Source organism: Loxodonta africana, chromosome 3 (genome assembly GCF_030014295.1).
Source record: "Loxodonta africana isolate mLoxAfr1 chromosome 3, mLoxAfr1.hap2, whole genome shotgun sequence".
In the NCBI taxonomy this organism is placed as follows: Eukaryota; Metazoa; Chordata; class Mammalia; order Proboscidea; family Elephantidae; genus Loxodonta; species Loxodonta africana.
This window is the reverse complement of record NC_087344.1, coordinates 162,931,837-162,959,697: the sequence shown is the minus strand read 5'-3', so window position 1 is coordinate 162,959,697 and position 27,861 is coordinate 162,931,837. Positions and strand designations below refer to the sequence as shown.

General features: G+C 39.8%; 1 protein-coding gene across 2 annotated transcripts in view; it reads left to right on the top strand.

Annotated features, from left to right (window-relative positions):
* The window catches only part of LRIG2 (leucine rich repeats and immunoglobulin like domains 2), a 55,746-nt gene extending 28,224 nt beyond the window's left edge, over nt 1-27,522 (top strand). For both annotated transcript variants that reach the window (XM_023547482.2, XM_003409589.4), the window contains 10 exons: nt 4,394-4,474; nt 5,167-5,238; nt 5,377-5,445; nt 11,676-11,839; nt 13,694-14,014; nt 15,069-15,350; nt 16,624-17,073; nt 17,681-17,830; nt 20,276-20,566; nt 23,060-27,522. In XM_023547482.2, coding sequence (XP_023403250.1) covers nt 4,394-4,474; nt 5,167-5,238; nt 5,377-5,445; nt 11,676-11,839; nt 13,694-14,014; nt 15,069-15,350; nt 16,624-17,073; nt 17,681-17,830; nt 20,276-20,566; nt 23,060-23,286 — 2,107 coding nt within the window. In that variant the 3' untranslated portion in view covers nt 23,287-27,522. The remainder of the gene's footprint in view (nt 1-4,393; nt 4,475-5,166; nt 5,239-5,376; nt 5,446-11,675; nt 11,840-13,693; nt 14,015-15,068; nt 15,351-16,623; nt 17,074-17,680; nt 17,831-20,275; nt 20,567-23,059) is intronic.
* The last annotated feature ends 339 nt before the right edge of the window (nt 27,523-27,861 follow it).

Below are 27,861 nucleotides of genomic sequence, written 5' to 3'. Positions count from 1 at the left end.
TGGTGTTAACTCTTCTCTGAAAGTGTGGTAGAACTCTGCAGTGAAGCCGTCTGGACCAGGGCTTTTTTTTGTTGGGAATTTTTTGATTACCTTTTTGATCTCTTCTTTTGTTATGGATCTATTTAGTTGTTCTGCCTCTGTTTGTGTTAGTTTAGGTAGGTAGTGTGTTTCTAGGAATTCATCCATTTCTTCTAGGTTTTCAGATTTGTTTGAGTATAATTTTTCATAGTAATCTGATACGATTCTTTTAATTCCAGTTGGGTCTGTTGTAATATCGCCCACCTCATTTCTTATTCGGGTTTTTTGCTTCCTCTCCTGGTTTTCTTTTGTCAGTTTGACCAGTGGTTTATCAATTTTGTTGAGTTTTTTAAAAAAACAGCTTTTGGTCTTGTTAATTCTTTCGATTGTTTTTCTGTTTTCTATTTCATTTAGTTCAGCTCTAATTTTTATTATTTGTTTTCTTCTGGTGCCTGTGGGTTTCTTTTGTTGCTCTCTTTCTATTTGTTCAAGTTGTAGGGATAGTTCTTTGATTTTGGCCCTTTCTTCTTTTTGGATGTGTGCATTTATTGATATAAATTGGCCTCTGAGCACCGCTTTTGCTGTGTCCCAAATGTTCTGATAGGAAGTGTTTTCATTCTCATTGGATTCTATGAATTTCTTTATTCCATCCTTAATGTCTTCTATAATCCAGTCTTTTTTGAGCAGGGTATTGTTCAGTTTCCAAGTGTTTGATTTCTTTCCCCTGCTTTTCCTGTTATTGATTTCCACTTTTATGGCCTTATGGTCAGAGAAGATGCTTTGTAATATTTCAATGTTTTGGATTCTGCTAAGGCTTGCTTTATGACCTAATATGTGGTCTGTTCTAGAGAATGTTCCATGTGCACTAGAAAAGAAAGTATAGTTGGTTGCTGTTGGGTGGAGTGTTCTGTATATGTCTATGAGGTCAAGTTGGTTGATTGTGGCATTTAGATCTTCCGTGTCTTTATTGAGCTTCTTTCTGGATGTCCTGTGCTTCACCGAAAGTGTCCGTAGAGTTTTTAGTGGCTGATTTTTCAGAAGTAGATCACCAGGCCTTTCTTCCGAGGTGCTTCTGGGTGGACTTGAATGGCCAACCTTTTGGTTAGTAGCTGAGCTCGTTAACTATTTGCACTACCCAGGCACCCCTTGGCCCATAGTACCAAAAAACCAAACCAAGCCCAGTGCCATTGAGTCGATTCCGACTCATAGTGACCCTATAAGACAGAGTAGAACTGCCCCATAGAGTTTTCAAGAAGCACTTGGTGGATTTGAACTGCCGACCCTTTGGTTAGCAGCCATAGCACTTAACCACTATGTTGCCAGCGTTTCCTAGCCCATAGTAGAGTACTTCAATTCTTAATCAACTAAAAAAGCATCTCTTGGCCATGCTGAGTGCTGTAGAATAAAACACAGTTGCTAGTGTCAAGAATGCACAGTCATTTTCTTGTTCCTCTGACCTTGACAGTGTACCATGAGTACTAGTTCTCATGCAGAAGGGAACACACGGTGTGTAGTGGGAGCAGCTCTGGCAGGAGACCTGTTCAGTGTTAGAGTTTGCTGCATGACTTTGGACAGAAGGAAAAAAAACACACGTTTATTAATCATCTAATATGTGGTAGATGCTTTCAGATACTTGGACATTTGAATTTTTTTGCTGTTTTCCATATGAGGAAGCTGAGGTTCAGAGAGATTAAAATAATCAAGGTCGCATGGATTATAAATGATCGAACCAGGATTAAAACCAAGGCCCATAGACTTTTTGCCACACCACTTGAACAAAACTGCCTAGTCTTTCCTGGGTGTCATTTCTCTGTTTCTTTGTCAGATGAAAGAAGGACATAGAATTACATGTCTGCTAAAGACCATTCCAACTGTGGTTCTGCAAGCTGAATGTTTTACCCTGATCCACGGGGTATAATTTTACTGAATGAAGAGTTTTTGCTTTTTTTTTAAATAATTTTTATTGAGCTTTAAGTGACCGTTTACAAATCAAGTCAGTCTGTCATATATAAGCTTATATACACCTTACTCCATACTCCCACTTACTGTCCCCCTAATGAGTCAGCCCTTCCAGTCTCTCCTTTCGTGACAATTTTTCCAGTTTCTAACCCTCTCTACCCACCTATCTCCCCTCCAGACAGGAGATGCCAACATAGTCTCAAGTGTTCACCTGATACAAGTAGCTCACTCTTCATCAGCATCTGTCTCCAACCCATTGTCCACTCCCTTCCATGTCTGATGAGTTGTCTTCGGGAATGGTTCCTGTCCTGGGCCAACAGAAGGTTTGGGGACCATGACTGCCGGGATTCCTCTAGTCTCAGTCAGACCATTAAGTCTGGTCTTTTTATGAGAATTTGGGTTCTACATCCCACTGATCTCCTGCTCCCTCAGGGGTTCTCTATTGTGCTCCCTGTCAGGGCAGTCACCGGTTGTGGCCGGGCACCATCTAGTTCTTCTGGTCTCTGGATGATATAAGTCTCTGGTTCATGTGGCCCTTTCTGTCTCTTGGGCTCATAGTTTTCATGTGACCTTGGTGTTCTTCTGAATGAAGAGTTATTTTAATGAAATATAATAATCTCAAACATTGAGCATAATAAGAGAGAACAAAGAATAGAATTTATAGATTCTTAAAGTTCCTGAAGAGGGAACTTTGTGATTATTAGATTCAACGTTGATAAATGATCTCAGAAAAAAGACAGGCTTCCAACTTTGGGACTTAACCACTAATGAGAAAAAAAGTGTGCTAATTTTATGAAGTTGTCTGTATGTGGGAAACCCAGGTTAAGTGCTACAGCTGCTAACCAAAAGGTCGGCAGTTCGGATCCACCAGGTGGTCCCTGTCCTGTAGGGTTGCTATGAGTCGGAATTGACTTGATGATAATGGGTTGGTTAATGGATCTATATGTGCACGAGTGTATGTTTACCTTTTTTTTTTTTTATCTTAACTAGGTAGTCTTTGTTCAGATTGAAAGTGATTTTTCTGCATTACTAGAGTTGAAACTAGTTCACTGCAAACTCAGGAACTTTTGGCAATTCAGGGGAGAGCAAACAGGGGACACTAGCCAGTAATAAACTTAGCCAGGCTCTTTTGGTATACCACTGATTGTTACTTTTAGTATTAAAGTTTAGAGAAGTAATTTTGAGAAGTAAACGATTGTCTAATGTCACAGAGATAGTTAAGGCAGAATTAGGATTATATCTTAGAAATTATGGCTTTAGGCCAGTGCTCTTGGCAGACTAGATATACCTCTTACTCAGTTTGGGGAGTGAATTCTATTTACGTTGCGTTGTGGTGAAGGGGTATAAGTCCTGAAGAGTTGAGCCATCGATTGTTTACTGTTTATTCCTTAGTAAAATAAAATGAGCTTTGTTAGCTTTTCACTTCAGTTAAAGATAGCTAGGAAGAATGCTTTCCTATCTCCTTACTGTTAATCACACAAATTTACATATGTCTTCTAAAGCAAAGAGCTTTATGCTTTATTTTATTATGAGAAGGCTTAAGGAAACAAAAGTGTTTAAATATTTTTAGCTGGCATTTCTTCCATCGGCACATGGTATGGTGCCAACCGCATTTTCTCTGAGAATGGAACAGTGGACGTTAAAAGATCCATACTTTTCCTTTTAAAGAAAACATGATAATCACTCTAACACATGGGTATATCATTCTTGCTTCCCAGGGGGCGTGTTTAATTGCTGTGGAGCTGTGAAGCTTTGTATTGATGTTACCCTGTCAGCCCTTTGAAGTTTAAGGGCCCAGGGGAAGATTTGGGTCACCCCAAAATCCCATTAGTCCGAAATCAGATTCGTAAGCTGTATCCCCTGCCTCTTGAAATGCTTCTGCCTATTGTAGGAAACCCTGGTGGCATAGTGGTTAAGTGCTACAGCTGCTAATCAAGAGGTCAGCAGCTCAAATCCACCAGGCACTCCTTGGAAACTCTGTAGGGGCAGTTCTATTCTGTCCTATAGAGTCGCTTTGAGTCAGAATCGACTCTTTGGCAGTGGGTTTGGTCCTTTTTTTTAATTGTAGGACCCTGTCTGTAATCTTTAAATATGCTAACACAGCTAGGGGCTATTAGCTAGGAAGATTAATACTCAGCATGTTACTTAATTTATCAAGGCAAGCTTAATCCTGGAATCTCTTAGCTTTTGAGAATCAGTTCTTACATGTTTCCCTTTCAGGCGCTCACAGATATTCCTTAAAAATCAGAATTGGGCCTTCATCACAAATAGATATGTTATGAATAGCATAACTGTTAAAATATGGATCAAAATGCACATGTGCACCTTGACATAGCCATGCAGGGATACTGCCTGGTGGGTAGTGTGATGGCCATGTTGACTAACATCATCTTTTCTTTCCCTGACATGTTTACAGAGACTTAAGAAACAATGAAATTTCATGGGCCATAGAAGATGCTAGTGAAGCCTTTGCTGGACTCACGAGTCTCACTAAACTGTATGTATTTATACTATATATGTGTGTATCTAAAGATACATATCTTAGATCAGTTGTAAATATGACTGGATTATGTCTGTCTGTTATGGCCAGGAAGTCTGAGCACTCACTTATAGGAGGAAGCTTTGTTGTTTTATCACGTTGGTGTTTTTTGGCGGGGAAGGTGGCTTCCTTGCTTTTGAAGGAGCGTTCCTATGGGCAAATAGAAGTTATTTATTGAACTAGAATATCTACTCAAGTAAAAGAAAAGCACTGAAAAGCCAGAGTTGAACTGGTAATCTGTTTTATTTTGTGAGGTTTAGGGATAATTTGTCTAGTAGGAGAGGATTCTTTCAAATATTTTTAGATCATCTTCCATGAGAAGAATTTCTCCAAGGGTTCACACTTTCCTGAATTTCTTTGACCTGATGATCTTTTGGTCAGAAGGGAGAAACTGGGAATATAACTCACTTTGGCATATGAAAACTACCAGTTTTTTATCAATGGCCAGGATGGTTGTTCAGAGGTACCTTACTGAGCCCCAGCATTCAATGGACGCCTTCATATTATGCTTTATGTTAGTTAATAATAAAGGTTCGTAACTTTCTTAAACATGCATGTTAAGCTTATTTTCACCTTTTATAGGTAAATGTTTAATGAATTTAATTTTGTTCACTGGAGAGCTTTATTAGAAAGGTTTGTTTGTATTTCAGAATCTTACAAGGAAACCAGATTAAGTCAATTACAAAGAAAGCATTCATTGGTCTTGGATCCCTTGAACATCTGTAAGTATTTTACATACATTTTGCTTACTATATAAATAGTCTTTGCTATTAGCTAAGGTTTTTGTGACCACTTAAAGTGTTTATATAACTTAATTGTAGAAATGGTGACTAGAAGTTTTTCATTTCTTTTCATTTCAGAGATTTGAACAACAATGCTATAATGTCTATCCAAGAAAATGCTTTTTCTCAGACTCACTTAAAAGAACTGTAAGTAACTTAAGTCTTTTTTGTCACCAATTAGATCATTATCCATGCTTGTCGTGCTTAACATGTGATGAGCATGACCCAAATGTTTTCAAAAGTATGCAATTCAAGCAAGAAAAAAGAAAGCATTAATACTCAGTTATTTTAGCGGCTGGATGAAGTTTGAAAATAACCCAGCATGTAAAAAGCCTAGAGTGTGTGGCACCAGGACCTTCTGTTTGCCTGTGCTGCTGATGCTTATAGTTAGGAGACCTTGGCAGTGTTCCTGTGTGTTACGTGTACCCTATGCAAGGATGTTGCTACCAACTGCACTATAAAAGGGTCAAGGTGGGCAAACCCCACCTTTACCACTAACTGTGTGGCAAGGGTCAGCATGAATTGAGTCCCCAGCTGGAAATGGATCCAGGCCTCTCCTGCCCATGTCTCCATACCTTATCGCCAGTCACTTTCATGGCAATTGTTCTCTCTCTGTCTGTGATCCTCTAGTCCCCTGCAACTAGGTCACAAGCTAGAAGGAATCTATCCTTCTTTATCCACTGCCTGTGCAGCCCCTCTCTATCACCCAGCCACCCAGAGCTGGGTCTTTACAAATCGACTCTGTATTGCCAGCCCCTGCTGGCCCGTTGCCCCTGTGGGTTTGTTAATTCTCTAGAACAGCTCACAAAATTCACAGAGACTGTGACCTAAACTAAGGAGGCCTGGTGGCTTAGTGGTTTAACACTTGGCTGCAAACTGAAAGGTCAGTGGTTTGAACTCATAAGCTACTTGATGGGAGAAAGATGTGGTAGTCTGCTTCCGTAAAGATTTACAGCCTTGGAAACCCTATGGGGCAGTTCTGCTGTGTCCTATAGGTCTGCTATAGTTGAAATTGACTCAGTGCCAGTGGGTTTATGACATATAATTAAAGTTACCCATTTATTATAACCAGAAAGGATACAAGCAAAGATACGCATCAGACAAGTCCTGGGAGAGCTCCTGGCAGAGGGCCTCTATTGTCCCCACGGGTGTGCCGCACTCTCTCCGGTGCATGGATGTCCTCACCAGTCCTGGAAGCCCCAAAAAGAGAGCTCCAAGGTCCAGAGTCCCTAGTCTTTGGGAACTCAGTGAATGTGCATGACTGGTACTTAATGCATAGTTATGATTGACCCAGTCAGTATGTGTGACTGACTGCATCATGCCCCTTCCCTTTCTGAAGTTAGTTCACCAGGTGTGGGGCCTGTGTAAACCCTATTTGCCTGGCTATTTTAGAAAGACAAGGAGCATCTTAATTGTCCAAGCTGTTTTCTGAAAACAGGTACAGAAGACCAAATCTAATTTTTGTTCCACATCCTACTGTTTTACTTTTTCTCCTTGTTTCTTTTTGGACTATCTTTTTGGAATCATGTGTTTCCAAAAACTCACTCCTAGTGGGTTACAATTAAGATATGTGATTTTATTCATCAGTTTCTGAGATGATCAGGTATTTCCAGTACACTGATTCCAGATGATGTCTCTTGTTCAAACTACTAAAATGCTCAAAAAACGTTAACTAGTTGTATTGGTCTGCAACAGATTATAATTTTTAAAAACTGGTCCTTTATCAGATGGTTTGAAAAGCACTGGGAAAGTGTGAGTTCAAACTGCCTGGATTCAAATCCTTGCTCCATTCCTTACAACTGTGACATTGGACAAATTGTTTAGCCTTAAGACTCAGTTTCCCTTCTCAAAATGGAGATATTAGCATCTACCTTAGGGTGATGTGAGGATAAAATGAAATTATTTATTCAACAAGTATTTCTTGACCATCTATAATGTAAGGTACTGTTGTAGATGCTGAGAACACAACATGCAATAGTGAATAAGACAAAGTCTCTGTTCCCCTAGCATACTAGAGTAGATTCTAGTCAGGAAGATAAATAATGAACTAGTAGATATATAATATCCCATCAGACAGTAAGTGCTCTGAAGAAACATAAAGCTGGGTCAAAGGTATGGAGAGTGACCAAAAAAAATCCCCAAACCAAATCCATTGCCATCTAGTCAATTTCGACACATGGTGACCACATAATGTTTCCAAGGCTGTAAATCTTTACTGAAGCAGGCTGCCAGCCACATCTTTCTCCCACTTTGCCGCTGGTGGTTTCAAACCACCGACCTTTTGGTTAGTGCTTTAACCACTGCGCCACCGGGGCTTCCTATGGAGAGTGACAGGGGCTGCTATTTTAGATAAGGTGGTCAAGAGAGGCTTTCCTGAAAGTAAAGCGTTTGAACCAGGACTTAATGAAATGGAGCAAACCGTGTGAACACAGGCCAAGGGTATTCCAGCAGAGAGAAAAGCAAGTGAAAAGGCCCTGAGGTAGGAGCTTGCTTGTTGTGCTTGAGGAACAGGAAAGACACTGGTGTGGCTGGAACATGTGAGCAAGGGAGGAGTGGTAGGAGAGGCCAGAGAGTTTGCAGGAGCCAGATGATTTAGGGCCTAGTAGGCCATGAGGAGTTGGGATTTTTTTTTTTTTTCTCTAAATGCATAGGAGGGTTTTGAAAAAATGATGAGCACAGAGCCTGGCACATAGTAAAAGTTGAATAACTGATAATAATAAAAATAAAGATGTTATGGAAATCATGATTAATTATTTCCTGCCAGATTTTTAAAGTGGCTTTCTTTTGGTCTGTTGAGATATTTTGAGTTACTTCTCCTAGGCTTAGTTTAACTTGTAAAGGTCACAGAGTACTGGAAATCAGTATTACCTTTTTTGGCCAGTGATAATCTAAGGACCAGCAAGAATGTGTTCTAACTATTGTTGTAAGAACCCGGTTTCAAAATACAGTTTAGAAAGTAGGTGAAAGCAAATAATGCAGTTTCATTTTCAGAGAGTTGTTTAGTAATTTGGGAGTTGATTTGAACAAACTTGTAATACAGGCACTCTGTTGCAGTTTTTTTACTGAAAAGTTTTGGATGCTTTTGATTATATTTTAAATCTAAGTTATATTTATAGTACTTAGGCCAACATTAAACTCTTTCTTTATACTTCTTAGTATCCCTCACAGTGCTTTGCATAAATATTGGGGGGGGGGTTGGTAGGAGAGTTGCATATAATTTTTAAAATATTTCACACTGCAAACTATATACAGTCATGGTAGAAATATTAGAAAATACATTTAAACCCACATTGGGTTGGGAGGAGACCTCAAACCCCATTACTCAGAGACAGCCACTGTTAATATTGTTATATATCTAGCCATACGCTGGTTGAAAGAACGCAGTGTATTCTGTTAGACACTGTGGGTAGAGTTGGTTAGCATGTGAAGGATGGAAAAGATGCAAAGAAATACAAGTAGAAGGGGCTAACATAAAAAATTAAGTGTTGTCTATGGCCAGGCACTGTGCTAAATGCTTTATTTAAACTTTTTTTTTCCTGAGGTAGGTATTTTTAGTTCCATTTTCTAGAAATGGAAACTGAGATTTTGGAGACATTCAATGTCTTGCCTAAGGCAAGTAGTGAAGTTAGGATATGAATCCAGGACCCTTCCGTTGAGTAGCTTATACCTAAGAAAACATAAATCAGGCCATGTCATTCCTCTGTTCTTAGCCTTCCATTGGCCTCCATTACACTTAGGAAAAAAGAAACTAAATTCCTTCCTTAGCTTATAAGGTGCCTATACGGCCTGGTCCCTCCTGCCTAGCTCCCTGACCTCATTCCTGTCACTTATCCCCTTACTCGCTGTACTCTAGCCTCTCTGGCCTCCTTGCTTTTCCGCCAGCACACTAAGTCTGCCTGCCTCAAGGCCCTTATGATGCAGTTCCCCTGCCGGGGCACTCTTACCTTAAGCATCTTCACATGATTTTCTGTCTCATTTCTTTGGGTCTCTGCTCAACTGCCATCTCTTCAAAGAGAACCTCCCTGACCACCTTATCCAAACTAGCAACTGCTGTGTCTTTCTTTGCTAGCTTCATTTTTCTTCATAGCATTTACCATTTTCTGACTTTCTAACATGTGTTGTATTTATTTGTTTATTGCTTGGCTCTAAATATGTAAGCTCTACGAGGGCTGTATCCCCACAGCTTAGAATAATACCTGGCACATAGTAGGGTCTCAGATATTTCCTTATGAATGAATGAAAATAGTGTAAGAATTCTTAAATGCAACGGGTAGCTTTTGGCTTGTTTAGTTAAAATTACTCTTGATGAAGATATGGCTTTTGAGGTACTCTTAAAGACTGTTTAAGACTTCATTAAAGTCAGACCTTAGATACTTTATACCCAGCTTTAAAACTTGACAGGGATTTTGGTGAACACACAAAGCAAGCCATAATGTTCTCAGTCTTTTGCTTTGCCTACTTTCAAGTGGATGGGGCAGTTAATGGGTCATTAAGAGAAAATACCAGTTTTTCAGATATGTTTCATGTGCCTTTATAGACTGCAATACTTTTTCAGTGGTTCTTAATTTAAGTTGCAGTACACGTTGCCATAGGGCTGAAGTGTTTTCAGTCTTGATGAAATAATTTGAAAATAATTAGATCTTTTCCACAACAAAGGTATCACAACGCTCGTGTGTGTGTGTGTGTGTGTGTGTGTGTGTGTGTGTGTATACATATATATAGTGAGTTTTACCACAGACTTCTCTGGGGAAAATTTTAAACCTGAAAAATTGAAAGGACGGCACAATTAACATCCACCTACACCCACTCCCTGCTTATCAGCATGGTAGGTTCCAAAGACCAGGTCGTTACGTGAAAGTCGTCATTACAGGAAAATGGAGGATTTTTGTTTTCAGACCATTTGTCTGATTTTTTAATTTAGAAATTATGGTCATAGAAATAATAACAGCTAAGATTTACTAATGTACTCATCACTGCGACAAGTCCAGTTCAGTTATGGGTTATTCCTCTGTGGAAAAGGAGGCTTGAAGGAGACAAACCTGGATAAAGTCTAGCTGTTTGACTAGAAGGCTCACGTCTTAACCACCTCACCTTCCTCCTGTGCTGGGTCACAGCTTCCCTTGTGGAGCAGCTTCCAGAGCTCCACTCCCACCCCTGTAATCCCTGTGTTCATGATCCTGAAGCTTGCTCTGCCCTCTGGGCCTGGTGAGTCACCGAGGCTCAGGGCTTCCTGTGAGGGCGCTGGGAATCTGGCCATGCGCTTGGACCCACCGAGGTGGAGGCTTCACACTTAGTTCAGCTCACTTTGGGATGTCATTAAACTCGTGAACATTTCTCCCAAACACCCTCTCCAATGCCTCTTTCTTTCTTCCCTTCCCACCCCACAGCAGTTTTGAACTGCAGGGCCTCAGGTCAAATAGGAGCTGGGAACCCAGAATAGGCGCTGCTGGCTCAGTGCTGCCTGTGCACATACCCGGAGGCTGTGACCGTGGAGAAGGCCAGCCCTGTGTGGCAGCTAGACACTGTGCACCTGCCAGCAGGAGGGAACTGAGGGTGTAGGCAGCACAGCCCAGTTTCCCGGAGGGCGCCCAGAGACCTTCCTTGAGGGAGGGGACGCTCTGCAGACGTTGCTGCCATGCCCACCACCTCGTTAATGCACAAAATAGTTGGATAGATTTATTACTGTTGCCACAAATGTAAGATGTTGGGTAATGAGACAGTCAATAAGTGAGGGGCAGGTGTACTACTCTCTACCTAGATTTACCAGTTGTTAACATTTTGTGAAATTTGTTATCTTTTTTTTCTCCCTCTATCCTTCCCTCCCTCCTTTTTCTTTCTACATATATGGATATGTATATACATAGCATTTTTTGCTGAACCTTTTTTTAAAAGTGAGTTGCAGACATCATGACACATTATTCCTAAATATCTCAGCATGTATTTACTGTGAATGAGGACATTTTCCTACATAGCCACAATACTATTATCATACCCAAGGAAATTAACATTGGTAAAATATTATTATGAATATGCAGTCTGTATTCAGATTCTTCCTATGTCAACAAATGTCCTTTGTGGCTGTTTTTCTCCCCAGTCGAGGATCTAGTCAAGGGTCACACATTGCATTTTGTTGTAATGACTCTTTAGTCTCCTTTAATCTGAAACAGGTGTCTTGCCCATGCCCCCTCCTTTTTAGTGTCTTTCATGACATTGACATATTTGAAGAATTGAAACTGACAATCTGAATTTCCTTTTCATAATCATATTTAGGTTAAACATTTTTGGCAAGAAAAATGCGTAGGTAAGCTTTTAATGCTGAAGAAACTTGGAATGAAGAGTAAAACAAGGGATGCTTCTTTTCCTCTTTGTTTTTGCAGGATTCTGAACACAAGCAGTTTGCTCTGTGACTGCCATCTGAAGTGGTTACTTCAGTGGCTGGTTGATAGTAAATTCCAGCATTCTGTGAACGTGAGCTGTGCGCACCCTGAGTGGCTAGCAGGGCAAAGCATCCTAAATGTGGATCTGAAAGATTTTGTCTGTGGTTTGTATTTTTGTTTTAAAATTTTATATATTACACACTTACTATTTTAACAGCAGAATTAAAAAAAAAAAAATTAGACCAGAATGCTTTCCCACTATGTCCATCTGTCTGTCATCTTCTCCAGCCCTGTGTTTCAATGCATTAGCATTTTTATATAGTTGTAATAATGTATTTAATTTTGTATTCTGGTCTTTGACTTAATATATCAAATATTCTTTAACTATCATTTTTAATGGTATATAGGAACATCTTTATGAACTTAGGCCTTTTCCTTTTAGGGAGATTGTGAGCCTTAGAATAAATATCCAGTAGTAAGATTCCTGAGTCAAAAAGCATGGATTTTTTTTTTTTTTTTTTTTTAATATGAACATTCTTAATTGATCTTGAAAAGTACTACCAGGTATTTTCCAAAAAGATAAAATCAGTTTATGTTGTGTCAGCAGTATATGAATGGATCGATTTGGTGTGTTTTGTGTTTTTGATGTAATTTTTTAAGATTAAAGTAGCAGGATTTTTTTTTTTTTTGGTGGAGGGAGGAGAATCACAGGCAAGTGCTTACTTACAACTTCAAGTATACATCTATATTGTTCTTTGTCAACTTGGAAGATTTTCCTTTACACTTAAATTTCCATTAAAGTGAAATATCTGGTTCTTACTTTACATAGTAGGACTTGTAGATCAGGTATCTGCGTTGCATGCCACTAGGCACTCTGGTCATTTGAGTACCTGTCTATTGCCAGATCTACTTAAAGATCTATGTGACACTTGAAAATTCAGGCCCACAAAATACTTGTTAGGTTGTTTTTATAAATTTCAAAGCAGAACACAATGATCTAATAATATATACTGCTTACATTGCCATGAGTTCCTTTCTCACTTGGCATCATTTTAAATGTAAACATGCTATATATCCACCCCCCTTTCCAATTTCACTTTTATGGCACAGTGAAATGTTATCCAATGAAGATACGAGTAGAATTCATATATCTGTTTCTCTGAATTAGTCCAATAATATACTTATCATTGTTTGTGAACCTATGGTTTATCAGCAAGTCCTAAGACAATTGCCATTTGAACATTTGACTTGACATGTTTGGAATTTTTCACTATTTTAGATGAAAGCTATGTACATACAAAAACCAAAGCAAACTCATTGCCGTCGAGTTGATTCCAACTCACAGCGACCCTATAGCGCAGAGTAGAACTGTCCCATAGGGTTTCCAAGGAGCACCGGATAGATTTGAACTGCTGACTTTTTGGTTAGCAGCCGTAGCTCTTAACCACTACACCACCAGGGTTTCCATACAAAGTACATACAAAGTACTTTTAAATCACTGGTTTCATTAATAGGTATTTCCTGTGAAATACAATAAGTTTGTAATCCCTGTTTTCTATATTGGTACAGAAAAGATAATGGTTATTATGCACATGTTTATCTATGTATCATACACATACATTTATACAGGGGCAATGGGATTAGAACTTGTCTGAAAATTCTAACATAGGATTTCCTTTTTTCCCAGTAACTGGTAATGCATAAGAAGTACACTCTAAGCACACAAATAGCAGTGAGGCATAGTGGAAAGAGTGCTAGACTCTGAAGTCAGGAATCTGGGCTCCTGTCCAGGCTCTGCCACTGATTAAATGACTTTGGACAAGTCATTTGACCCACCTGGGCCTCATTTTCCTCATCTTTAAATGAGGGAATTGGGCTCTAGCTCTGTAGTCTCTTTCAACCTTAATATGCCACTTTGTAAACAGATGACACAACTTTATGTCATTTGTTTTAAAATTGAATTTTTAGAAGCAAAAGTAAATAACTGACTTGGCCATTGCTGTGTTCTGTTTCCTTAGATGATTTTCTGAAGCCACAGATAAAGACACATCCTGAAACCACGGTGGCTCTGAGAGGCATGAACGTGACTGTGACGTGCATGGCAGTGAGCAGCAGTGATTCACCCATGTCAACCGTGTGGCGCAAAGACAGTGAAATCTTGTACGATGCGGATATTGAGAATTTTGTTCGCTATCAGCAGCAAGCTGAAGAAGCTCTGGAGTATACTAGTGTCTTACATCTTTTCAATGTGAATTTCACAGATGAAGGAAAATACCAGTGTATTGTTACTAATCATTTTGGTTCCAATTATTCTCAGAAAGCCAAACTGACCGTGAATGGTAAGGAATTATGCTTTCTGATATCTTTGTAGAGTTTAGAAGGACATTTTATGTTTGGCTTTTGAACTGTATGATCAGGGAATTTAGGCTACACCTGACACTTGTGGGGAAGAGGTCTTACTGTTTTTGTTGTTAGAGTTGTGATAGTTACAGAGTGAGTGGGTTCTTTGCATTAGCCTGTCAGCCCACTTAATTGTCCCTAATTGGTCTTTGGTTGAGAGGTAAAGGTGAATTCCATGGCCCTAGGAGAGGGACTACTTTTACTGCTGTTTATACTTTTTAAAAAATTCTCCATTTTCTTTCCAGAGCCTTAGTCCTATTCTGAAAACTCTGAAATTTATTCATAGCCCTGTTCACAGGGCCTTTGAATAACTGAGAGTATTCAGGACAGTTCTGGGCCCAGTGATCATGATCATTGTCTAAATGTAGTCATGCAGAATCATTTTTTTAAATTAATACTCTTCTTCACTGGCTGTAGAAAACTTCTCCAAGACAGCTTAATTTATCTATTGCCTCTTAGATTGAATAACTACAGAATTTTGTACCCTCTATGTAAGGTTTTGTGCAACCAAAAGATATACTTGTGTGTTGCTTCTGTGTTGCTTTATGAGATTTCTGAAGGTTTAATTTTTTTTTTTTTGTCACATGGTTGCCTCGGCAGTTTTATAGATGTTAGTTTGGACAGCACCGTTTAGCCTTGTAAGTAAGAGCGTCAGTAAATATCAGGCGCTAAAATACAGAGTTTGGAAGAGTTTGCGGCCTTCTGTTCTCCCTGTTCCCGTCAGGGAGATCAGGTGGGCATGTCACATGCATCCTAGAAGGTGCTGTGTTGTCACTGTGCTTCAAATACTCTGAGGTTCTCGAAGATGACCCTTAAAGCCATATCACTATCAATTCATAGATCATGTCTTCTCAAGGAAATAGAACATTAGAACAGTTGGTATTTTGCCTACCAGATTCTCCTATGTGTGTATGTGTGTATATGTATGTATGTATTTATACACACACACACACACACACACCCCCTTTCTCTTGGTGCTCTTTCTTGTCACAGAGATGCCATCTTTTCTGAAAACTCCAATGGATTTAACCATTCGCACTGGTGCCATGGCCAGGTTAGAATGTGCTGCAGAAGGACACCCTGCACCTCAGATTTCCTGGCAGAAAGATGGCGGTACTGACTTTCCTGCGGCTCGAGAAAGACGCATGCATGTCATGCCCGAGGATGATGTTTTCTTCATTGCAAATGTGAAAATAGAAGACATGGGAATCTATAGCTGCATGGCACAAAATATCGCAGGAGGCCTCTCAGCAAATGCCTCACTAACAGTGTTAGGTAAGTTTACTACTCTGTGGGTCCCTGCTTTTTTAGAAACATTCTTATCTGGGATCCACCCTTCATTTTGATGGGCAAGAAAAGTCTAAGTTTGAGATTTCAGAATTTTGTTCAGAGAGAGAGGTCAGGAGGTTGTGATTCTTCTCTTTGTCACCTTTTTCAGCCAAGGATATTAGTGGGTCAGATAACTGAAGTGTGGGAAAATGCTGAGGGCAGAATTAGGGGTGTTTGTCACAAGAATCTTTCGAATTCAAATCCCTTTCGAATTCAGATCCCTTTGTCAGTTTATCCTCTATATCTTTCTTTCTAAGATTTCTGCTTTAGATATGTTTCATCTACTATTCAATGACTTTGTACTGAGAGTTTACTCTTTTTCTTAGATGCTTTCCAGCCTTTTGATACTGCTTCGCAGAGAACCCCAGACAGTATATGGCCCCCCTCCCAGAGTTTTTTTTTAATTTAGTTAAAAATAATGATCTGTTTTCCTGGTTAGATTTTCTATTTTACTTCCAGTGTGCTCTTCTTAATCCTATGCTCTTGTAAATGTCTTTTCCCTAAACATGTCCCATGACTAGCCTGTTTTTTCTTACGGGATTTTCTTCATGAAACCCAAATCCAAGGCAAACTTTAGATTCCAGTTCTCTATTTCCCTAGACGGTAGGGTTTTGTTTGTTTGTATTGTTTACTTTTATAATCAGAAAAATAAGTTGTTTATTGTTTTAAAAATTTAAGATATGTAGAAAATAGAAAAAAGAGGGAAAGTCATTCAAACTCTATTAACAATTTTGGCATATTTACTCTAGATTTTTTTTTTAATTCGTTTTTATGTATACCTACTTTTTTCTACTAAATATTACATCACAAGGGTTACTCTGTCATTAAAAGGTCTTCAATAAAACGTTGTGTGGCTGTACTGTAATTTACTGAGTCATCTCCTTGTTAGATTTCTAGATTTTTTCTTTTATTTTTTATAAAAGTGTTTTTAATTATAAATCAATTATAATAAAAACTTTTTATTATAAAAATAATTTTGTAATAGACATCTTTGTGTAAAAATCTTTGAGTTCTTTGCTTAGGATAGTTTTCCCAAGGCAGAATTATTGAGATAAGATTTAGGATTTTTGAGGCTTTTTTTTTTTGAAACATTAATTTCTAATCCCCCCGTGAGTATGTGAAAGTGTTCTTTTCATCTTGGGTGACCTTGTTAGCTAAATTCAGTAGGATTTGGGGAATAAAATTGCCTAACTTGATTTTTTAAACATCTTCCTGTTAGAGACACCCTCATTTATTAGACCCTTGGAGGACAAGACAGTAACCCGAGGTGAAACTGCGGTGTTACAGTGCATAGCTGGAGGGAGCCCTGCCCCTCGCCTCAATTGGACAAAAGACGATGGACCACTGCTGGTGACAGAACGGCACTTCTTTGCCGCAGCCAACCAGCTTCTCATCATTGTAGATGCTGGGCTAGAAGATGCTGGGAAATACACCTGCATTATGTCTAACACCCTGGGGACAGAACGTGGTCACATTTACCTAAACGTCATTACTTCCCCCAATTGTGACTCTTCCCAGAGTAGTATTGGGCATGAAGATGATGGCTGGACCACAGTTGGCATTGTCATCATTGTTGTGGTTTGCTGTGTCGTGGGCACCTCTTTGATCTGGGTTATTGTTATTTACCACATGAGAAGGAAAAATGAAGACTATAGTATCACAAACACAGGTGAGTGGTCCCCAGATGACACTATGTCTTGTCCTTTATTCAGAAATGCAATATAGAACTTATTATAAAATATAAAAAGCTAAGGAGCTTTGATATTTTACCTGATATGTGGTAGAAGAGTTTTTCTGTTAAAACGTCTGAATTGGTTGATAGAACCTCCATGATAACAATTGTAAGAATTTGTAAACCCTTCCAAAAAAAAACTTTGCTCTTGTAAACACATAACAGGTATACCTTCTTTTTTTTAATGCCTAAGGCGCATATTTCCACCATAATTTCCCCGCAGAAAAGAGGGGGACTGTCATGACTGAGATCAGCCTTTTACGCCTCCCGCTCTGTACTCCTGGGAGAAGAGGTCCAGCCACGTAGATTATGGAAACGTGGCTAAGGATAAGATTTCAGCTTTTAGCCTTTATTTCTTTTGGTAATGCTTTTAAAAATGAAACATTGAGGAAAATTCTAGTGAGAAATAGTTTTAGGGGAGTACTAAGAGCTATTACGGTCCTAAGTCGATATAATTTTCCTGGCTAGTATTATCAAAATGGAACATACTTGCAAAATAGTCTTTTACCTAACTATTTGAGAGTTACAGATGTCTCTCTTACAGAGGAGCTTAATCTGCCAGCAGACATTCCCAGCTACTTGTCCTCCCAAGGAACACTGTCTGAGCCACAGGAAGGCTACAGCAACTCTGAGGCAGGCAGTCATCAGCAGCTTATGCCGCCTGCCAATGGATATATACACAAAGGAGCTGATGGTAACGATTCTTGATAGTATATGTTTATAATTTCAGCCTATCCTATTGAGCTCATTTTTCAGTGTATAGTTTTCCCCATTAACTTGCAGTAATATTTTGAAGTAAATTATTGAATGAAAGCATTTGACTGCATGCAAAATAGAATGAAAATTAACTAAAGTCTTAATAGAGAAGAAAATGATCTGACACAAAGGAGAAACAAATTATCCTTAAATAAGGGGTTGAACTATAAGGTAGAAGCTCCCAAACCATGGTTTTATTATAAAAAAGGGATGCACTAGAAACTTTTTCCAAGCATCTTTCCTTTTCAGGAATGGACATCTTTCAGACCATATCCAAGGAAGGTTCATTTCTCGTGCTGATAGGCAGTCAGTAAAGTTCGAAGGGCAGTGATGGTTCTCAGGATATACTGAAGAACACCAGAGAGACGTGAAACGTTTTCTAGTTAAATGAAACTGACTTCTCAGCACTCACCTATCTGCCCCCTCCACCTTTCCCACACTCCCACTCTCACAGTGAATGGTAAAACAGGGAGGTGAAGTAAGGAAAAGGAGAATTGAAGTCTTAGTTCTTCCTCTTTTCAGCTCTGTTACCATGAACAAGCTACGTAAGACCTGAGTTTTAGTTTCATCATTTTTAAAATAAATAAATAATACTTCATAAAGTACTTTACCCAAGATTTTTTTTTTTTTTAACTTTTATTGAGCTTCAAGTGAACGTTTACAAATCAAGTCAGTCTGTCACATATAAGTTTACATACATCTTACTCCGTACTCCCACTTGCTCTCCCCCTAATGAGTCAGCCCTTCCAGTCTCTCCTTTCATGACAATTTTGCCAGCTTCCAACTCTCTCTATCCTCTCACCCCCCCTCCAGACAGGAAATGCCAACACAGTCTCAAGTGTCCACCTGATATAATTAGCTCACTCTTCATCAGCATCTCTCTCCCACCCACTGTCCAGTCCCTTTCATGTCTGATGAGTTGTCTTCGGGGATGGTTCCTGTCCTGTGCCAACAGAAGGTCTGGGGACCATGGCTGCCGGGATTCCTCTAGTCTCAGTCAGACCATTAAGTATGGTCTTTTTATGAGAATTTGGGGTCTGCATCCCACTGATCTCCTGCTCCCTCAGGGGTTCTCTATTGTGCTCCCTGTCAGGGCAGTCATCGATTGTGGCTGGGCACCAACTAGTTCTGGTCTCAGGATGATGTAGGTCTCTGGTTCTTGTGGCCCTTTCTGTCTCTTGGGCTCTTAGTTGTCGTGTGACCTTGGTGTTCTTCATTCTCCTTTGCTCCAGGTGGGTTGAGACCAATTGATGCATCTTAGATGGCCGCTTGTTAGCATTTAAGACCCCAGATGCCACATTTCAAAGTGGGATGCAGAATGTTTTCATAATAGAATTATTTTGCCAATTGACTTAGAAGTCCCCTCAAACCATGGTCCCCAGACCCCCGCCCTTGCTCCGCTGACCTTTGAAGCATTCATTTTATCCCGGAAACTTCTTTGCTTTTGGTCCAGTCCAATTGAGCTGACCTTCCATGTATTGAGTGTTGTCTTTCCCTTCACCTAAAGCAGTTCTTATCTACTGATTAATCAATAAAAAACCCTCTCCCTCCCTCCCTCCCCCCTTCGTAACCACAAAAGTATGTGTTCTTCTCAGTTTTTACTATTTCTCAAGATCTTATAATAGTGGTCTTATACAATATTTGTCCTTTTGCCTCTGACTGATTTCGCTCAGCATAATGCCTTCCAGATTCCTCCATGTTATGAAATGTTTCACAGATTCGTCACTGTTCTTTATCGATGCGTAGTATTCCATTGTGTGAATATACCACAATTTAGCCATTCATCCGTTGATGGACACCTTGGTTGCTTCCAGCTTTTTGCTATTGTAAACAGAGCTGCAATAAACATGGGTGTGCGTATATCTGTTTGTGTGAAGGCTCTTGTTTCTCTAGGGTATATTCCGTGGAGTGGGATTTCTGTTTACCCAAGATTTTTATAGACTCTCTAAACCAATCATATGGAAGTACCATACATATGAAAGATTTGTACTATTTCTTCAGAGATTTTTAGCTTGGATGTCAACAGAACTTCTCTTGGTTTGAGCATGACCTTATGCAGGCATGACAGAGATAGTTTAATGCAGTTTATAAGACCATGAGCTTTGGAGCCATAGTGTCTGGGTTCAAATTTTAGCTCCCCACTCTAGAAATATGATTTTGAGCAAGTTACTTGACTTCTCTGTGCTATTTGTAAAATAGAGATGTTGTAAGGATTAAAGGAATTAATTCTCAGAAAGACCTTGAAACTTCACCTGGTTTATAAAGTAAGCACTCAATGAGTTCTAGCTATGATGATGATGATGACAGCTGTTGAAGAAAGTTGATTGGCAAAGCTAATTCCCTAACTGAAGAATGTTGGGGTTCTTTCTTATATTTTCATTAGGTGGCCCTGGTACCCGGGTAATCTGCTCAGATTGTTATGACAATGCCAACATCTACTCCAGGACCCGAGAATACTGTCCGTATGCCTATATCGCTGAGGAGGATGTCCTGGATCAGACACTGTCCAGCCTCATGGTCCAGATGCCCAGAGAGACATATTTGGCACATCCTCCCCAAGATGCCACCACCCTGGAGAGCCTGATAGCATCAGCAGACAGAGAGTTGTCTGCCTTTCCTACCAACCATGAGAGAATAAATGAGAAGAAGCTTCCCTCCACACAGCTGAGCGGTGGTAAGGGTGCAGTGGTTTCTGTTTGTTTTGTTTTCACTTTGACGAATTGATGAAAGAGCCTGAGATTTTTAGATAAGAGTCACAAAGAAGTCTGTATTTGTAGGGTCAGAACAACTACTGAGGGGATAACAAGATCACCCTACTGAAAATTCAGAGGCCATACAGAAAAAAGTTAAAAAAAAGTGTCATATAGGTGTTAGTGATTTTTCTCCCACCTATATTTAAATAACGGAGAGTTGTAATGTTAAGAAAATAATTTTAAAATGCTTTGTTTGGTTGCTGTTCTGTGAGATGAATATTGAATGTCAGTATCACTTGGCAGGTATGTACTCTCTCCTGTGACGTGTGATCAGGACCATGAGTGGGAAAGCAATTTGGGGATAGTTTCCTCTGTCCCACACAGCCCAGGGAAAGAAATACTTATATTGTACAGATTGGGTATTTGATAAGAACTTGAAATGAACTTTCTAGACCATGCAGGGTACCGCTGAGCATTTCTTCCAGGCCCCCCAGGCTTTTCATCAGCTGTCACCTTCCTGTTGGGCTGAAACAGAAGAGAACTGGGAGTAGCATGGGGGTAAGAACTAGCAGGTCCACCGAGGAAGGCGAAGTGTCTAGTGGTGCTTCCACGGGTGGTGCGTCCAGAGGTGGTGCATCCAGGGATGGTTCTGGCAGGGGTAAATGGTCTCACATGGAGCTTCAGATGTGCTCTGTTCTTAAGAGACCAACTCTGAACACTTCTAAAGAGGGTATACCCATTGCCCTCGAGTCAATTCCAACTCATAGCTATCCTATAGGTCAGAGTAGAACTGCTCCATAGGGTTTTCAGGGAACAGTTGGTGGATTTGAACTGCCGACCTTTTGGTTAGCAGCCAAACACTTAAGCACTGTGCCACCAGGGTCCCAAGCAGGGTAGAGTAGGTCAGAAAAGTACTGTTGTTGAAGTTAGTCTCTTGTCTTTACATTCAGTGTCCATGAAAGAAATATACCAACACTAAATCCATTTTCTTATATTCTGGGAGAGTTACACAAATAAAAGGCTTTAAGTAGAACCAAAAAAAATAAAGTGCATCTTTTTCTAATCTTGGGGATGCCTTACTTTTTAACCTGGTTTGTAGGTGGGGACTCAGGATGTGAGAGCGTTGGCACATTGCCTGTTCCTTACCCAGGGTCCTCTAGCTCCTTGCTACTCAAAGTGTAGTCCACAGACTATCAGCATCAGCTTGTTAGAAATGCATTATCTTGGGTCCCACGCCAGATCTAGTGAATCAGAACCTACGTGTTAACAAGACCTGTATTTGTGTGCACATTAAAGCTTGAGAAACACTGTTCTGTTTTTATTCCCCCCTCCGAGTGCTTGTTTCTAGAGTATTTGGTTCTTTTTCCAAAATGCAGTTAATGTGGCTTTCAGTCAGTGATCTTTGGGAGAAAGAGCTCACCACTGCAGTAAATAAGGAAAATGAGAAATGCGTATTTTTGAAACCGAAGTGCAGATAATCTGATTTGAAATAGCTGTTTTTGGTTATTATTTTGTTTTTAGAATTATTGGCATGCTAAAAAAAAAAAAAGAGGTTGGAGGTGAATGTATATTTTTCAAGCAATTTTTAAATGTAGATACCTGTTATTTAAAGATGTAATGGCTGCACTAAATCAATGATTTTTATCAATGAATGCTGCAACTCAGGAGCTCTGGTGGCACAGTGGTTAAGTGCTCGGTTGCTAACTGAAAGTTCAGCAGTTCGAACCCACCAGCCGCTCCACGGGAGAAAGATGTAGCAGTCTGCTTCTCTAAAGATTACAGCCTTGAAAACCCTATGGCAGTTCTACTCTGTCCTATAGGGTCACTGTGAGTCAAAATCCACTCATTGACAAAGGGTTTTTGATGCAACTTTCCATTATAATACTAATGTCCTCAAATGCCAATTTTTAATTTGAGTGAGTTCTAATGCAGTGGTTAACCACTCACTCGGCTGCTAACCGAAAGGTCAGTGGTTTGAACCCACTAGCTGCTCCACAGGAGAAAGATGTGACAATCTACTTCCATAAAGATTCGCAGCCTAGGAAGCCCTGTGGGGCAGTTCTCCTCTCTCCTGAAGGGTCGCTATGAGTTGGAATAGACTTGACAGCAATGGGTTTTTTAATGTCATTAAGTCCCCTTTAGTCTGTTGCCACCTGCCGAAGGAGTTTTATTTTTAAATTTCTGTAGCAGCAGAATCACTAAAATAGTGGGTAACATATACGTGACATATAGCATATTCTCAGTAAATAATTTGTTAAATGTGTTGAGTAGAAGGATTTGAAAGAGAATGGTTCCAATTTTTATTGTTTTTTTTTTTCTAAGTTGTGGCTAAGAAGATGACATTTAATCTCAATGTCCTTATTCATGAATACTGTACATATTTCTTTAGGGATTTGATTAAAGCAAAATTAAGTCTTAGAAAATTAATTTTGAACTTCTAGTTGCCACTGATAATTCTTGTCTTTGCTTCTCAGAAATGTTGCAGCGGCCCTTGTGGAACGTAAACAAAGAACTAGGCCTGCCTCATCGCCCCTTTCCCCAGCAGCCAGTCCTCGAGTCACCACAACTCCTCCGAAATGAGGTCCTGGCAGAGAATGACCCAGACTGTTCTGCCTCCCCTATGCCTTGCCACAGGTTACATGACCACGCTTTTGATTTTAGTAGGACTCGGAGCATTCAAGATGGTAGTGAGGGCACATGAAACTCGCTCCAGTATGAAATCTGGGCAGAGACTCAAATCAGTTAATTTTGTATTTACTACCTCAGCGTTCAGAAGAAACCCCAAAGTCAGCATTTGTTTTACTCTTTGTTTACAAATTACATCTGATCACACCAAGGTGGGCCAGGTACTTGTTTGAGTTTATACCTGGTGAAGAAAGGGTAATGGCTGACAGAAATGGGTGCATCTAACCAAAAATGTGCGGCACTGGTATTGAAAGATATGGGGCAGATGTGCTTCCTGGAGGTTCCACAGGGATGTGCCCAGGTGTGCATTGCCTATCAGGAAAAGTCTCATCGCTGCTTAACCATGCTGGATTGTCTCAATCCTCGGAGTGATCCTAGGAAAACATCACTGTTGTACTTTGTCTTCCAAGGAACAAAAATGACTGGCGCCCTCTGGGAAGTGTACCTGGGATTTTCGCTGGTTTGAAGCATATAGCTGAGACTGGGGCTTTGATATTCAAGGTCTTCAGCAAGTATCACAGGCTTGGCTAACTGGTACCAGGTCATGGGGTTTTGTATTCTTGTGATTCCTTTTTTTTTTTCCTTGTCCCTACCACCCAGGAATCTCATTGTAAATACATTTGCATTTATAATTAATTTTTGTATTCATTGACCATATGTGTTCACTGCAATGTAAATATTTTTTGATATGCCAGAAGTATATATAAATAATACCAGTTATATTATCGACAGCAGCTTCTCCGATCACAAACAGATTTTAGTATAATTTGGTTTGGTGAGATCTAGAGACTTTGTTTAAAGTTTAAAAAACTTATTTGTTAAGTGTATGTCTAGAGGCAAGGTAGCTAGTGATTGCATACACACAAACACAGCCTTGGTGTAATTAACCACTTTGTTCATTCTTGGAGGTTCATACATCTACTCATTTGCCATCTGTTTACAAAAGCCAGCTGATACTACCTTACCAGTGTGAAAAGACATGCTTCTTCCAAAGACCAGCAGTCCTGGCATAACATGTGCACATAGATAGAGGAAGAATTGTTTGGGGAAAGTCTTCTTTCAACAAAGTACTTAGTTGGCAAGAAAACCAAAGATTGCTTCTTTTATGTGTTTGTGTTGCTTTTACTATCTCTTTTACCAAGGCACAACATATCTTAAAAGAAGATATACTTTAGAAGGGAGGTGTGCTTTGGGGAGTAGAAAGCAGGTGGAGGTGCAGAGATACCTATACTATGAAGTTTTGGGGTGGTCCTTTGCTTTATATAGGTGATGATTTAAGTCAAAAAAATTTTTTTCTTTAATTTCTAATAGGAAAAAGCTTTATGCAAAGGATTTGACACTCTAATGGAATGTAATGGACTAAAGTTCTTTGTGCTGTCAGTCTGTCCTCTCAGTCTAGTAAGTACTAAAAAAAAAAAAATAGTTACAAAAAAAAAAAAGTACTAGTTACTAGACGATGTCAATCACTTAAATAAAAATTTCTGAGTCTTTGTACATTTCAAGGGTTGTAAACTCACATTATTTCTTAGCTTTCTGCCAGAAAGTTTAGTTGGATTTCATTAGTTTTCAATCGTAAATTTCTCTCCCATATAGGCAGCAGCCCTTCTTTAACTGTTAAATAGCACCACGCATTTCTCATCTTCCTTTTTAAACTGTCGTTCCCGGCTCATTTTCACTTTGAACTTCTTAAATATCACTTTCAACATCTCTTTTTCTGTGCCGTCAACCTGTGATCCCTCTTCTTGTTTCTTGGGGTATAATTTAATTTGTATTGGACTTTGGAGTCAGTTCCTTTTTCTGTTATTAGCTGTGTAATCAAGAGCAAGTCCCTTTATTTCTCCAGGCCTCCGTTTTCTTGTGAAATGAGGGCATTTTCTAGATGCTTTAGAGCCCTCTCCAGCTGTAACATTCTTTGAATCTGTGATCCCTCCAGGAACCAGGGAAGATTATGATACTCTAATAAAAAGCTGCTCTCATAAAATGTTTGTTAGAGTAGAACAAGTGTGATGCTGCTTGCTCTGACTTGAGCCAAATTCATTTCCTCTATAGCAGGAGTGATGGTGTAGGAAATACTTGTGAGGAGAAAAAATTATTCTTCTTTTAAACAGTTACCGTAAACATAAAGAACAACCTTGACTCGATTGAAGGCCATCCGCTGCTCTCTGGAACAGCAGACCTGAATACTGGTGGTATAGGACACCAGAGGTCTGCTGAGAGGTATCGCCACTCCAATTTGTTGCTAATAGTAAAGTGCTGAATTTTGTGACTTGCTTACCTTCTAAGGTATTCAGGGCTATCCCTGTAATTACCTCATTCTCACTCAAATTCTGGTAGACTTTCTTGAGTGGGAGGGGTGGAGTTAGAGCTAAGCTGCCAGAGATTGTGCAAGTTGAGCCTCAGCTGTCACCTGTGAGGAGGCAGAGGATAGGCTGCGGACCAGTGAGTGCTGCCCCCGCACTTTAGCAGGGTTCCTACTGCCTGTGGTGTCAGAGCTTAGTCTCTTGAAGGGCCACATGGCTCTCTATCATGTCAACTCAGATTGTTGAGACATCCTCCCAGGTAGTCCAGATTTCTTAAATAACTAGTCAGAACTATGTTTAGATGTGAATATCCTACCCCTGGTCTTTAAAAGATCAGTTTAATAAAGTCTAATCTTAGGAGGGAAACCCTGGTGGCGTAGTGGTTAAGAGCTACGGCTGCTAACCAAGAGGTCGGCAGTTCAAATCCATCAGGTGCTCCTTGGAAACTCTATGGGGGCAGTTCTACTCTGTCCTATAGGGTCGCTATGAGTTGGAATCGACTTGACAGCAGTGGGTTTGGGTTAATCTTAGGAGAAGGAATTCCTGAAACTTTTCATTATTGCATATATTTTTGCCCAAGCAGTGATTTAACCCTCTAATATAAACAGGATTAGTGATGGCTCATCAATATTTTTTCCTAGCAGTGTAACGTCTGTCTAATGCCAGCTTAATGAGGGATGTTGCAAAGCAAGGCAAATTGAAAGGCTAAGAGAAATACCCCGTTCCCCACCCAGTTACAACTTTATTTCAGTTGGAATACATAAATTCTCTTAAAATTTGTTGTGTCCCTTTTAGTCTGATTCTCCAAGTCTACCTGGAAGAAGAAATTGCATTTTCCTTGAATTTAAGACTTAATACTAGCACAAGATCTACACCTAAGCCATTGGCTTTCTCTCATTTAGCAACTTCCAAAGTGCTTTCCCTAGTACGCAAGCTACTCTCTAGAAGAGGGAATATCAGAAACTCGCCCAATGTCCAGTGCCACTAGAGTGTCACCTCGGAATGCTTTACATGCGTGTTTTTCTATAGGATAACACAATCATGTTGTCTTCACATTGCCCGTTACCAAAAAAACCAAACCCAGTGCAGTCGAGTCGATTCTGACTCATAGCGACCCTATAGGACAGAGTAGGACTGCCCCATGGAGTTTCCAAGGAGCGCCTGGTGGATTCAAACTGCCAAGCCTTTGGTTAGCAGCCGTAGCACTTAACCACTATGCCACCAGGGCTTCCCATTGCCTGTTAGGAGGATGTAAAAGGCACATTAAGATGTCAAGACAATTTAGACTCTGTTACCCATTTTCCTAGAAATGGGAGATGGGATACAAGTCTTTTAATTACTTGAAAAGTTATCACATGAAGTAAGGATTAGATTCCCTCTTTTTTTTTTTTCCAGAGGACAGAGCTCATATCAGCGGGGTAGAAGTTAGAGGGAGTCATAGTCTATACTTTCTAGTAATCTCAGTATAAGCAAACTCTCTAACAGATCTGTCTGACAGTGGGAGTAACCTGCCTTGAAACTTAGTGAGCTCCCCCTCATAGCAAAGGTACATGCAGAAGCTAAGTAACCGAAAAACCCCAACCAAACCCAGTGCCGTCAAGTCGATTCCGACTCATAGCGACCCCTATAGTAACCATCTGTTAAAAGCATCTAAGAAATTTCTGCATTTTTGGTATATGAACAAGATGACTTTGGAAGCCTCTTTCAATTTTATCACTGGAAGTTCCCACAAGTAGTCTGACAGTCTTCAGACTTCAAAATCCTTGGTATTCAGTATTGTGCACTTCAAAATTTTTTTTATTTTAACTAAAGAATTTTGGTTTTTGGTTGACAAAAGAGGCCTGACTTCTACGTTCATGGCTGAAATTATGAAACTGGGTTTATTCCTTCTGGGGAAATCTGTAACTTGTTATTAACACAAATGGCATCATAATAAAAAATTGAAAAGCCTAGCATGTGTGACAGCTCTCCCTTTACTCTTTGATCAGTTTTTATTCTTGTGTCTTTTTGTTAGTGGGAGCCTATTTGGAGTGGTCTTGGAATTGCAATGTTCAGTTTTATACCTTGTTTTTAACCCAGGTGTATTGTGGCCTTTTCTGCTCTTGAATACCCACAGACATGCCAGAGGGGTGACAGAGCAACAGAGGTAAATTTGCTGTCCTTTTATGTACCCTCCCTTTCTTACTTGGCTTTTTGATGCAGGTTATAGAGGTAATTGTGAAACAGTTGGCTCTTACAAGGTTGAACTAAGATTTTTTTTGTCAGCCTGCAAGTCGTGTTTTATTTTTTCT